We start from the raw sequence: 13,785 nt of genomic DNA, 5'->3' as shown, positions 1-13,785 counted from the left end.
TGCACACCAATAACCGTCAGAGATGGCAAAAGTACTCACTGCCCGTACTCAAGTAGAAGTACAGATAAGTGTGTTAACAAATACTCTGGTAAAAGTAGAAGTACTGATTTAACTTCTTTAATCAAGTAAAAGTCACAAAGTACAGACTTAGCAATTTACTTAAAAAGAGTAAGAAGACTCGCACCAATGGTGCTATTAAAAACCTCCTTCACCATTCTGGCGGGGACAATGTCTAAGGGACAGTTGGTAGGTTTCATGTGTTGTACAACCTCACTAAGTTACGTCAGAGAAGCGGGCTACAAATTCCTCAAACACAGCTGAGTGTGTAGGAGAAGCAGATAAAAAGACCTTAAAATTAGCACTAGGTTATTTTCCTGATAGATGCTACTTTGTCAATAAAATAAGCGAGACATTTCTCACATGTACTAATTGACACATCTGTCGGAGCAGAGGTGCATGGATTTATGAGTTAATCGTATTAAACAACAATCTAGGTTCATGGCGATTGCTAGCTATGACAGAAGAGAGATGCTGCATCTTCGCCACCTCCACAGCATTCTGATATGTGATAGACTGTCCCTTAATACACCCAGTGATACGTGTAGATTGTCTTTCCATCTATGTTCAGCTTGTCTGCAGTGTTGCCTAAGGGCCCTTGTGGTGTCATTTAGCCAGGGGTCCACCTTAGGTTTAACAGCATAAGGGGCAATAGAGTCTAGGATTTCAGTGCATGTGGAATGGAACTCAGAGAGAATGTTATCTGGGGAAGAGGGAGAGACCAGACCATTCTTGGCATTAAACTGTGAGCTCACAAACGCAGATGCAAACTCTCCAGCTGAAGAGGAGGTGATGCAGCGGTGCCTAGAAGCTGAGGAGACAGGTTTAATTGCGGGTGTTGGAACATGTCTATTTCTGTGGATCCTCATAGAGGCAACTTGATTGATTGTTATGCTCCCTTATTTGTGCGATATTACCGAGATCAAATTTTTTATCAAACAGGGTTGGGAGAGTAACCTTTCTGGTTACTTTTTGACAAATAAAGCAAATAACGTCACTCAAAGAAAGTTACTGGCTGGGCATCAAAGCCATATCAACTGCTTAGAAGGCACAAAATAAGAAAAAGCCTATTTTTAAACTGAAATAGTTTGGTTCAGATAAATCAGCTTTAACAGACAAACCCCTCGAACTGTAAATTACGGGAGTGAAAATCCCCCTACAACTTAAAATAAATGCATACATGAAATGAGACCGCACCATTGCTGAATGTTTTATTGTGTCATACATGCTTGTTTCAACACACCCCATTTGAAAAGTTCTTACACAGCCATAAAAAGTATTAGTGTAATAATTTGCTAGAATTCTTTTTAGTGGAGGAAGGTTTGCACAAGAGTAATAATGCCACATTGCTGATGCAATCAAGATGTGTTTTTTTGAGGGATTAAGATACATATCACAAGGATGTTGGTGGGAAACTATAACATTGGGTTATTGTTCCTTAACCCGGACCTTGAAGTTTCCATGAAATCTCCATCAAAATGAGAATAAAGATAAAGTCATTATTTTTGATTTACAGGATGAGAGTATGAGACTACATTTGTTTAAAGCAATATCTAAAACATGACTTGCAAGGCAACAACAACTTTCTACATCTGACAAATGATGTAAGCCTTCAGAGAACAGTCGTGTGTCACTCTCCAGAAGGCGTTTTCTGACAGCATGGTGCAGCTTGTATCTTGGATGGATTTGTCTGGCTGCCCTTCTCCCCATTTTGTAAAGGTCAGAGGTCGGTTTTTCATATCAGCCTCAAAATCCCCCTCAGCTTTGTTAGTGTTGACGTTGATCCAGGCTGTTTTGTTATCATCCCCAAACACCTGAGTGAGTATGTTGTTCTCCTCCTCGTTCTGGGGCAAAGCCAGCTCTAAGCCTCGTTGGGAGCAGAACTCGACGGCCCTGGAGAAAGAGTCTCTCTTCTTGTAGGACACAAAGTATTTCTGACCAACTCTTCGGACAAAGTCATAGTTCACAACTGAAATGTAAAGAGAACAACATGGGACAAATCAGAAATGAATAAAGTGAAAACAATTGTTCAAGAACTTCCAAACTGTATTATCATCTTGGTCTTACAGGATACTTACCCAGCTCTAACTTAGCGAGGCTGTTCTTTAAGGTTTCAAGTTCCTGACCAGAGACACCTGGATCAAACAGATCAAGTTCAGTTACCAATTAGACCTGAGTCCACATTTTGTAAAACATACATTCTCAAATAATTTAACTTTGCCTGCTACAGATTTCCCAGCGTGGTCAGAAAACATAGAGTCTAGCGTTGCTGCTCGTTTTGAAGCTAATTGCTGTCACTCTCTTACTCCTCCCTCGCTCTATCTCACACACACACACACACACACACAAACACACGCACACACATGCAAGCACGGCTCGAAGCACACAACAGCGCACAAGTAAAAACATCAGGGCACTCATGTTATTTGCACTACAAAGAGTGTATATATTTTGTATGTTTGTATTAAGTGTCCATTTCATTATAATATTCAGATTTACCGTACATAATTGAACATGCACATGTATTTTAAGTTCCATTAAAGAGGGGGGAGGTGGGGTCACATTTGAGCATTTTAAAATGTACTTGAAACTAACACATTAGTTACTTCTGAAGTCTCTAATATAGTTACATTTGAAAGAACTAGTAACTCTAACTTATAACTTTTTAAAAGTAACTTGCCCAACACTGGTAAAGTGTATCTTCTCTTCTTCTATCTCTGAACTCTCTGAATGATGAGTTAACCAGAATCCATTAATGTTCACTCTTTTCTGACATTTATGTATCTTGATGTATGTGTCTCAGACAGAGTTTGACCGTTTATTTGAGTGTGGTTTTAAATGGGTGCTTTATAGAAGAACTTTAGACCAAAGATGGGTCTCAAGTAGGGTTGCATGATATGAGAAAAAATGCAATACAGTATTCAAAACATTGTTGACTATCGTGGTAACGATATTACGATATTACTATAGATAAACAGATACTGAAGTGTGCTCAGTTCTGCATTTCTGCTGGTTACAGTATTCTGCAGAAATACAACAAATTTATTGTTGGAATTAAAACAAATCAAATTCTCTGAGTATCTTTTGCGATATGTCCCAGCCTTTAGATATATGTTTATTACGCCAGTTAATATTGCAACAGCATGTGGCTGGGTTAGCTCAGTTGGTAGAACAGGCGCACATTTATAGAGGTTTGGTACTCGAAGCACCTGCCGCTGGATGGACTCCGACCTGTGAAAGTAATTTCATGAAATATGCTCTTTAGAATCCAGAAAATATATAACCTCGTCCACAGAATATAGCAGATCCAGGCGGTCCAACTGGTCCCCTCGCTCCTGTTGGTCCAACAAATCATGTGTACAAGAGCAGGGAAAGAGACATACAAGATGATCAACAATCTAAAGCTCATTGAGGCTATTACAATACATGCCATTTAGCTGATGATTTTATCCAAAGCAACTTAAAATTGCTATATATCAGAGGTTGCACACCTCTGGAGCAATTAGGGGTTAAGTGTCTTGCTCAAGGACACATTGGTTGATGTAACACAGTGGGAATTAAATTAAATATGTTATATACATTGTGCAATCACCACCACCTATGTTTGTTGTGTTTGATGTCTATTTGAAAAACAAAATATTGTATGGATAGAACATTCAGACAGATTTTTGCTTTATTACTCATAAAGATCTGAGTCACAAGGTTCATTCTCTGGTGAGCATTAAAGTTAAAATACATTGGGCCCATCACTGTCATTGTTTCATGAAGTTTCTCACAGCTGACCAGACTGTTCTCTGAAAACACCAACATAAGTTGTTTGTTCACTTAGCAATTACAACTCATATTTACGTTTATAGTAGCTGTAGTAGTCAATGTAAGATTGCCAAGTACTACATAAGGCGACAAGTTGGGGTATGGATTGGTCAAACGAACACAGGCTTTTCACCCAGGAGACTGGGGTTCATGTCCACTTTTGAAAATTAAAGTAACTGGGGAATTTGTTTTGTACTTTACAGAACAAACGGAGCTATGTCACTGTGGAGACTGAACAAAGTTATATTGTATGAAAACTGAACTGAGTATTATTGTTTAAAAGTTATCATGTGAATATTTTGAAACCTTGAGAAATGAAGAAGAACACCAGCCGGACACTCCTGGCTCTGGCCAGTAGGGTAAGATAAGATTAATTTGCAGCTGTGACTGTGTGAATGAGCTATTGTTTCTTTATTAAAACGTCAGTGAACTGTGTTAACCTTAAAACTTGCCTAATACACCCAGTCTCTCTTTAACCAATAGTATAGCATATAATATGATGTACTAACCAACTTTTATGTAAAACACTGATGTTTAAGCCCACATTTATGTTAAACAACTATATACTACACCCATTATGTAAATCATCTTTCTGTATACACCCACTAAATAAAATGGCTGAGCAGGGAATGAAAGTTTTGGAAGACTGCTGAATGCATTTCAGCTTTATTCTCCTTTATACCCAAACCACAATCCTTTTCTAAACTTAACTAAGTAGTTTTGTTACGCAGACAAAACAAAATAAGCATAAACCTAACTAAACTGTAAGTGTTTCACAGTGTTAACAATGTGTTTAAAACTGTGACAGTTGTGTTTTTTTGGTTTTGATATGAGGACAGAAATTGCTTGTGTGGGTTGTATTAGAGTGTTTTTATTATGGTTCGGAGGACTTGTTGCAGCTGACACAGAAAGTCAAATGAAGAAAATATATAAGTGACCTCACAAAGCTCTTGGTAGATTGGATAAAGCTTGTGGTTAAAAACAAACTGATCTGCCTGGCCAACAGAGGGGTGCCAGAATTCAGACTAATAATGATTAGAGTTTGGTCAGAATGAGTGTTCCAAGGAGCGAGATTGTGGAAGTCAATATTACCCACCAGGTGCCCCAGGTGGCCCAGGTCGCCCAGCTGGCCCAGGTGGCCCAGGTGGCCCAGCTGGCCCATCATGTCCTGGGTCACCTTTAGGACCAGGAGGTCCTGGAAGCTGACTGTAGCCAGTAGAAGACATCAGGCAGAGGACGCAGAACAGTAGGAACATCCTCATCTTCAGAATGCAGAGCATCATAACATTTATTGGAGCAATAATTTTTTATTCTTTCAGTATATTTGATCACTAGAGCAGGCAAGATTTCTGGTACAAAGAGGTAAACTTTACCTTAACATTACTGATAACCTGTTTGTCACTGGGATCAAACATTCTGAAATTTAAATGTCTTTAAGTCCTTTGAAATCTACAGTAATAGAATTATAGTTAAGATTTTGCCCTTTTTCAGGCTACATCAGGAATATTGTTGTATCATAGACCATACAACCACTGGCTCAAAGTCAGTCACATGAAATCAAAGGTGGTTATTTAATAACTCAATCTTTGGCAAATAATGTCAACCATAAATGATGTCAGAATCAGAATCAGAATCAGCTTTATTCGCCAGGTATGAGGACACATACGAGGAATTTGTCTTTGGAGCATTGTGTCTCCGGTAGTCTTCTGTTCGTTGTAACACTTCAGAAAAACTGATGAGATTTTCATTGCAATATATACAGATGTGGTGAAGAAAGACTGAATTTCCAAAATGCAAATTACAATTCTATTACAGCCTGTGTTCAGTGCAACACCAAGTATGCTGTTGTATAAGAATTTAAATTACACTAAATCTAGCACCAAACAGTGTTAAACAGAAAGGTACTCACATAATACATGAAAAATGATCTGCAGAATGTGCTGTTCTTTGGTACTTCCAAAGAAAAGTGATAGAGGACGTGGTGAGAGTGCATTTGTATAAGAAATATGAGTGTGTTTTGAGGAGTGATTTTAAACGAAGCACCGCTTCAACATGTCTGATCAGAAAGGGCATTCCAAAGTCTGGAAACAAACATGTTGCAACACCGTGAGTGCATTTTCAATCCACATGAAACACAAGCAAAGCATTTTTAGATTTGTATTCCATAAAGAAAGTAGGAGCAAGCCAATGGTGGATGAAGTACTGAACTTCAGTAAAATCTTAAGTAAAAGGATAAATAACCAGAGACATATTTACTTCAGTAAAAGTATAAGTACCACAAGGACAACCCTACTTAAGTAGAAAGTAAAAAGTAGGATACCCGATTTCAAATTAAGTATTAAAAATACTTGCATAACAATTTATTCTCTCAATGTGTGGGGCTCAAATGTTTGGGCACCCCAGGTAAAAATTTGTGTTAATGTGCATAAAGAAGCCAAGAAAAGATGACAAAATTTCCAAAAGGCATCAAATGACAGATTAGACATTTGTATAATATGTCACAAAAAGTTAGATAAGATTTCCATTATTTACACTTTCAAAAAAACAGAAAACAAAAAAACGGCATCTGCAAAAGTTTGGGCAACCTACGGAGTTGCACCGCCACTTTTGGGACTCTTGGACTCAAGACCATTTTTCAGTGGACTCGGACTTGTCTCGGACTCGGTAGTACTTGGACTCGGACCTGTCTCGGTCTCGGCCACTGGTCTTGCCCAATATGACTTTTGGTCTCGACCGAGTCCAGGTGTCTTTATTATGTTGATGATAATATTGGAGGGAAAGTGAAACACAGTCCAGGTGGGGATATTGTTCGGCTTTTTACAAGTTTAGACAGCTAGCTAACGCTACGCCGGTGTTTGCTAACGTTAGCACACCAGCGTTAGCCTAGTCCACGTTGTCAACATAAGACCTGTGGCGTTAGTGCTCCTTTTGAGCCATCAATTTATTACATGAAATAACCTTTGCTCCTACAACATGGATGGGTTTTTGTTACGTTATAAAAAAGCTAACTTGCTATAGTTAGCCCGTTTGTATGCTAGCGGACATTAGCTAACGTTGCCGAGCCAGCTGTGTGTGTGTGTGTGTGTGTGTGTTCCCTAAACAACGTCTTCCTGATGGATTTATTTTAAAAAAATTGCAATTTGTCTCAAATCAAACGAATAAATCTTAAATTACACTGTTCATTCTTGTTTAACAAAACTTTAATGCTTTCTGAAAATACATGTATAAATATATGTATTTATATATGTATAAATACATGTATTTCCCATTAACCCATGTCCAAATAACATATACATTACAATACAATACATTTTAGAGAAGCCATAAACCAACCATAGGGCTACACTCTGTAATACTGGTCACTTCATTTCTACACTACATCTTGAGTGAAGCTATGTTGTAATTTAGTTGTTCAAATGCTCAGTACTAGTACTACTGTAGCAGTATTGTCTATGTTGCTATTATGAGTTATTACCATATGATATCAAGGGGAATGGCTGTACTCATAAATCCAGGGTGTTCTGACACTGTTTTTGCTTTTCTATCAACAAATAACCCAAATTGATTGTCTTGATACTGCATAAGACCTTTTTTTCTGTCCTGGACTCGGTCTGGACTCGGACTCAAACCTCTTTGGACTCGGTCTTGACTCGGACTCGACTAGTTCTGGTCGGACTTGTCTTGGTCTCGACAAAGGTGGTCTTGACTACAGCCCTAAAAACAAGTGACATGAATGTGATTTATTTCCTTCAGCAGAATAACAATGTCTTGATCTTACATATTATTAACATATTATATATATAATATCTCAGATATTTCTAAGTAGATCTTCTAGGGTTTATTCTTATTAAATCCTCTGATTATTGGTCCCCCCCCCAACTGATTATGAGGTGATCTAATTTACAGGTAACTGGAGACAGGTAGAGAAGGTGTTCTAATCCACAGGTAACTGGACACAATGATGTTAATTTTTAGAATTAGGGTCTTGTTTTCAACATCTACAATGAAGTTGGGGGTGTTTTAGGGCGTGGCTAGGATGTGATTGCCAGTGATGTGAAACGTAACGTGGCCCCTCCCTATCTTCTCCCTCTCTCTTCCCTCTCTCCTCCCTCTCTCTCATCAGCAACCAGGATGGCTGCGCCCGTAACAGTGACTCAGCAGATCTCCTCAAACCAATGGGTGACATCACACCTGCTCTGTCCATTAATATACAGTCTATGGTATTTCACTCCTTCCTGCCAGTTCAATTCTCGTCCCAGAGTCCTCTGAAGATCAGCTGATCTTTGCTCCAAAGTCTCACACGTCATCCTCATTCCTTCCAGGTCCTCCTTCAGCCGTTCTATGGTCTCCATGAAGTCTTTCCCAGCTCTTCTCTTTCATTGTTTTTATTATATTTACAACCACAGCTCATCTTCTTCCTACTAGTGCTCCTGCTGCAGCTCCTCCTGCTACTGCCAACACTGCTGCTGCTGCTAGACTGACCCTCCCAGTGACCAGAGCTGCAAGGACCAGGAGTCCTAGTCCTCCTTCTGCAGCTGCTACTGCTGCATCTTCTGCTGCTATTGCTCCTCCTCCTACTACTCCTCCTAACACCGCTAAAGCTTCTGCTGCTAATGTTGCTAAACTAGCCCCCCCAGTGACTGGAACTGCCACTACCAGGAGTCCTATTCCTACTGCTGCTCCTACTCCTCCTGATGCTGCTCCTGCATCTTCTTTTTCTGCTGCTGCTCCTCCTGCTCCTTTGTCTTCTGCTGCTACTGCTCCTCCTGCTAGTGCTCCTCCTGCTACCACTAATGCTCCTGCTCCTACTGCTGCTAAACTAACCCTCCCAGTGAATGGAGCTGCAAGGAACAGGAGTCCTACTCCTCCTGCTGCTCCGACTCCTCCTGCTACTGCTCCTATTCCTACTGCTGCTGCTGCTAAACTATCCCTGCCAATGAACGGATCTGTAAGGACCAGAAGTCCTACTCCTGCTACTGCTCCTCCTGCTACTGCTCCTCCAGCTACTGCTAACAGTACTCCTGCTGCTAGACTAACCCTCCCAGTGAACGGAGCTGCAAGGACCAGGAGTCCCACTCCTACTGCTGCTCCTACTCCTCCTGCTACTGCTCCTACTGCTGCTGCTGCTCTTGTTGCTGCTGGCTGTACTCCTGCTACTGCTACTTCTGCTACTGCTGCTACTGCTACTGCTAACGCTCTTGCTGCTAAACTACTCCCCAGAGTGGACTGAGCTGCAAAGAACAGGTGTTCTATTCCTGCTGTTGCTCCTATTCTTGCTCCTGCTCTTCTTGTTACTGCTCCTCCTGCTATTGCTCCTCCTGCTACTGCTAACGCTCCTGCACCTACTGCTGCTAGACTAAACCCCCTAGTGGAAGGAGCGGCAAAGACCAGGAGTCCTACTCCTACTCCTACTGCTGCTCCTACTCCTCCTGCAACATATCCTGCTGTTCTGTCTTCATCTCTTCTCTTCTTCATCTTTCTGAATGTATGTTTGTCCTTTGATCCAGACAGGTGAGGAGGGGGGTCTCTGCTCTGGGTTCTTAGTGTTGACTCCGTACCCCCCATCTTCAGGTCCCCTGGTCCTCCTGAAGTGTTGAGATGTCCTCTTCAGAGGGATGAAGAAGCTGATTTTAAATCAAACTGTGCTGATGAGATAAGAAAGACTCTGTGGAGACAGCAAGAGACACACATTAGAATACACACACACACACACACACACACACACACACACACACACATACTCAACACACACACACACAGTAAAATCCAAACTAACTCATCTTATATTCATGAGATCTTCTGGTTTCTTTCAAAATAAAGAAAATATGATCAGTATGGACTATAGAGGAAACAACACCTACATAATGTATACGTAAAATATATATGTATATATATATATATATATATATATATATATTCATCTCCAGAGATAATTATTTACAGCTATGAAAATAGAAGTACTAGAGAGAGAGTTATAGATACGTAACATGTTCATATATAATCCTCGTAAACTAATATAGTGGTCCTGATATCTGGTTGGGGGGGGGGGGGGGGGGGGGGAGGTTGGGGGAAATGCAGACTTATGTTTGAATGGAATCCTGTATGGGGCTCCAGTGGGGGACTCCATAGTTCTGCTGGGGGACTTCAACGCATACGTTGGCGATGATGGAGATACTTGGAGAGGCGTGATTGGGAGGAACGGCCTCCCTGATCTAAACCAGAGTGGTTGTCTGTTGTTGGACTTCTGGTTTAGTCATGGACTGTCCATCACAAACACCATGTTTAAACATAGGGATGCTCATAAATGTACGTGGTACCAGAGCACCCTAGGGTGCTTATAAGTGTACATGGTACCAGAACACCCTAGGGTGCTCATAAGTGTACGTGGTACCAGACACCCTAGGGTACTCATAAGTGTACGTGGTACCAGAGCACCCTAGGCCGAAGATCAATGATTGATTTTATAATTGTTTCATCTGATCTGAGGCCGTATGTTTTGGACACTCGGGTGAAGAGAGGGGTGGAGCTGTCAACTGATCACCATCTGGTCAATTACCACAGAGAAATAATCTACCAAACACAAATGTCCTTACTTTTTATGTTAAGTTTATGTTTACTGTATATATACAGTATATACAGTATATACACTGAATGATGAAGACTGCTTTGTGTTATCTGCCTTTTATAGAGTTACCATCAAGGGGGTTTCCTGGGACACTTCTGTAGGATGAAGAGCTGCCTGTCTCTCTGTATGTCTGTGTGTGTGTGTTCTTACCTGTGTGTGTGTCAGCTGTGTGAGGCAGTACAGGTGAAGCAGCAACTGAGCGTGCTCAGTCTCTCTTGAGCTGTTTCTCTGAAATCACATGACCAGAGTAACAGCGTCTCACCTCAACAACAGCTGACTTTAAAAAGTAACTTAAGTTTTATTATCTGACAACATTAAGGATACTACATGGACAAAGCTTTTACCATGAAACCATCCCAACACGTCTCCTTGTTAGTCTGCTAAATAAAACTTTGTGTTTAACATCTTCCAACCATAATCATTAACGTATCTGGAACTAAGTTGAGTCAGACGTTTATGCAGTGTAGATGTGGACATGTTTTATTAGAGTATTCATAGAGGTCCATCCAACTGTGTGTGTATATGTGTGTGTGGACATGTTTTATCAGTGTATTCATAGAGGTCCATTCAACTGTGTGTGTGTATGTGTGTGTGAGTGTTTTCTGATGATGGTTTAGGGGTTTTATCAGTGTATTCATAAAGGTTGATTCAAATGCAACAAGTCCAATAAAGTTTGCTCCAGATAGTTATACCACAAAAAGATCTACAACTAGTTAAACTTCACAATATGTGTGTGTGTGGGTGTGTGTGTGTTCTGACCTGTGTTTCTGTCAGCTGTGTGAGGCGGTGCAGGTGAAGCAGCAACTGAGCGTGCTCAGTCTCAGCTTTAAGTCCTCTGAGTGGTTTCTCTGAAATCACATTTCAACAAGCCAGATCTGATTGGCTGTAAGGTTTGGGACGTTAGGGTGGGACGTCCCACAGTGATGTCTCTATAAGACATTAGGGTGGGACGTCCCATAGTGATGTCTCTGGTCTCTGTGGAATTGACTGGCTCTGTGCCATCAAACCAGTCCCACGGCCTCTAGTTCAGATCAGGGTGTGACAGCAGCTCAGGAATGAGGATTGGTGGGGACATAACAGGTAGATGCTCAGTCTTGGCACTGGTTCTGTTTGTTACAAGGTTCACCAGGGGCCTGTTGCACGAAACTAGGATAAGGGATTAAGCCGGGATATTCAAGTTATCCTGGATGAATTTAGCTTTGACTCGGTTGCACGAAACCAGATTGAATTAAGCCCAGCCAAGTAACCATGGAGATTTATTCTTTGCGGCTAGCCTGGTCCAGAGCAGGCTAACAGCCGGGCTAAGATTAATCTTGGAGTCTCATGTGTCAAATCAGCTGCCGTCTGATCCCAAATAAACGTGTTTAACATTTTTTCTGTTGTCTTCTGCATGTGTTCTGCTTTATTTTTATTAACATGCATTAGCTACTTGTCACTATTGTTGTCGCGAGTTGGATTTAAACCCTACGGTTGTTTAGATGTTAGAAATGGTTGCCCTGGCACCCTGATGGAGTGGGACTTTTCCCGGTGGGACGGTACTGTCTCGAGGCTGCCTGGCGTGCGGCCGCTGCCCGGTTGGTGGCCGGCGCTGCCCGGTGGTGCGGTGGCCGGTGCCCGCTGTCCGGTGCCCGCTGTCCGGTGCCCGGTGGCCGGTGACCGGTGACCGCTGCCTGCCAGCAGACCTGCGAGTCGCGTCAGCGTCTCTCTCTCTGTAAAAGTAGAGATGAGCAGCGCAGCGTCCGTGGTCTCAGCTTCAGGTTTATAGGACGCGCTCCGGAGATTAAGTGTGACGATATTAATGTAGCGATATTCCCAGATGATATTAATGGCAGACTGCTCAGAGACCAATACATATGATTTAATTTTCTTATTGCTTGTCCTTCTCTAATAAAGGGTAGTTTGTGTTACTCCGTAATAAGTGGGCCTATTGTTTTTTTATTATAGCTTACATTGGTTTCATAATCTTCTCAATAAGTCTCACATCCCTGGACCAATAACGTGGTCTATATACAGCACGTATGTAGTGTAGTTTACATTCATCACACCAGGAACACCACAATGCTTCTTAAGCTTTTTAGTTTGGTGCGGCCACTGGTCAGAAGAATAAAAAAACATGAATATTGTTTTAAATATATGCTCACAGCGTGTATTGAAGTCACTTACTTCTTTTTCTAGTTGTTGAACAATCATGATTGTTCTGTATGAACAATAATTGCACAAAGAATTAGGAATATCTTATAGTGATTTGTGCATGGTTGTAAAACATGTTCTCACGTTGTGAATAAGGGTTTGAAATTAAGCCTAAAGTCCTTGGTCCATTTCCCGAGGAACATTAGTTCCCTCTGCTCACTTTTGAGGCAGAGGCTATATTTTTAAACCCCCACATATTCAGTCGGGTCCGCTATTTGGGATTTTTTTTTCCGTTTGATTAGAGCCGTATTTCCCTTTTTGCATATTCTTCCCTCCTCGTTACTATCCATTAGAAGCTGCTGCTCATTGGGTGAAACATTTGGCGCATGCGTCTTCTCATCTCTGCATCAATCTGTGATCGATACCGTGGTCTATCTGAGAAAGCCGTGAACGTGCACTTATCCCAGCTATCTACACCTGGCTTGACATAGCTCCACCTTCTCATCCTGGCTCGGAAACGTGCAACCGATTAAGCCGCGATGAGCAGATCACACTAAGTCAAGCTGCGCTTTTTAACTTATCCTGGATATCTTTATTCTACTTTCGTGCAACAGGCCCCAGGTTTTGAAGGACTTGCCACAGACAGTGAATACAGCAGTAGATAAATCTACTGTGTTCAAACACATGGTGACTTTACATCTGTTGACAATAAAGATGCTCACAAAACACTTTACTTGCGATTGCGTTTCTTGCACACATTCATGTCCTCTTAAACACAAAGAACTGCTAAGTTCTTTATTCCCAATATCACATCTCAGACATTAGTTCCAGATGAAAACACTAGTTGTCAGAAGTGGGATTTTAACCCACGCCTGCAGTGGAGACTGCGACCGCTCGGCCATCCTGACTGCTCCAACAGAGGATCAATAGGATAATATAGTAAATTAATTGGTGTGGTTGTAGTGGAGGATGATGTCAGGTTTGGCATGCCTGCCGAAGCAAAAAGTGCAGCAGAGCAGAGTGGCGCAGCGGAAACGTGCCGGGCTCGTAACCCAGCGGTCGATGAATCGAAACCATCCTCTGCCAATTGTGTCAGCATTGAGACTGTTGATGTTTAACAAAGCAAGTGGAATACAAGATACACCTGCAAGTCAAGTTTA

General features: G+C 41.5%; 1 protein-coding gene and 1 long non-coding RNA gene across 3 annotated transcripts; both read right to left on the bottom strand.

Annotated features, from left to right (window-relative positions):
- Positions 1-1,587: 1,587 nt before the first annotated feature.
- LOC116675839 (mannose-binding protein C) lies at positions 1,588-5,814 on the bottom strand. The gene is made up of 5 exons (XM_032507385.1): positions 5,780-5,814; positions 4,967-5,132; positions 3,342-3,392; positions 2,136-2,192; positions 1,588-2,026 (listed from the first exon to the last, which is right to left on the bottom strand). The coding sequence occupies exons 1-5, from the start codon at positions 5,786-5,788 to the stop codon at positions 1,644-1,646; spliced, it is 666 nt and encodes a 221-aa protein (XP_032363276.1). The 5' UTR covers positions 5,789-5,814; the 3' UTR covers positions 1,588-1,643.
- Positions 5,815-8,141: 2,327 nt separating this feature from the next.
- On the bottom strand, positions 8,142-11,330 carry LOC116675840 (uncharacterized). 2 transcript variants are annotated; one of them, XR_004328559.1, is made up of 4 exons: positions 11,255-11,316; positions 10,646-10,723; positions 9,277-9,535; positions 8,142-8,387 (listed from the first exon to the last, which is right to left on the bottom strand). It is a non-coding gene; the product is annotated as an uncharacterized LOC116675840 (long non-coding RNA). The 2 variants fall into 2 exon arrangements; XR_004328558.1 differs by lacking the exon at positions 10,646-10,723 and having other exon boundaries at positions 11,255-11,330.
- Between the last annotated feature and the right edge of the window lie 2,455 nt (positions 11,331-13,785).

Source organism: Etheostoma spectabile, unplaced genomic scaffold (assembly GCF_008692095.1).
Source record: "Etheostoma spectabile isolate EspeVRDwgs_2016 unplaced genomic scaffold, UIUC_Espe_1.0 scaffold00002315, whole genome shotgun sequence".
Lineage (NCBI taxonomy): Eukaryota > Metazoa > Chordata > Actinopteri > Perciformes > Percidae > Etheostoma > Etheostoma spectabile.
This window is presented reverse-complemented; position numbering and strand designations above follow the sequence as displayed.

Excerpts from the sequence above, each read along its gene's own strand:
- LOC116675839 (XM_032507385.1), bottom strand. Across the intron at positions 3,393-4,966 it reads TGGGCCACCTGGGGCACCTG|GAGCGAGGGGACCAGTTGGA; the intron begins GTGGGTAATATT and ends TTGGACCAACAG. Across the intron at positions 2,027-2,135 it reads CCTCGCTAAGTTAGAGCTGG|TTGTGAACTATGACTTTGTC; the intron begins GTAAGTATCCTG and ends TTTACATTTCAG.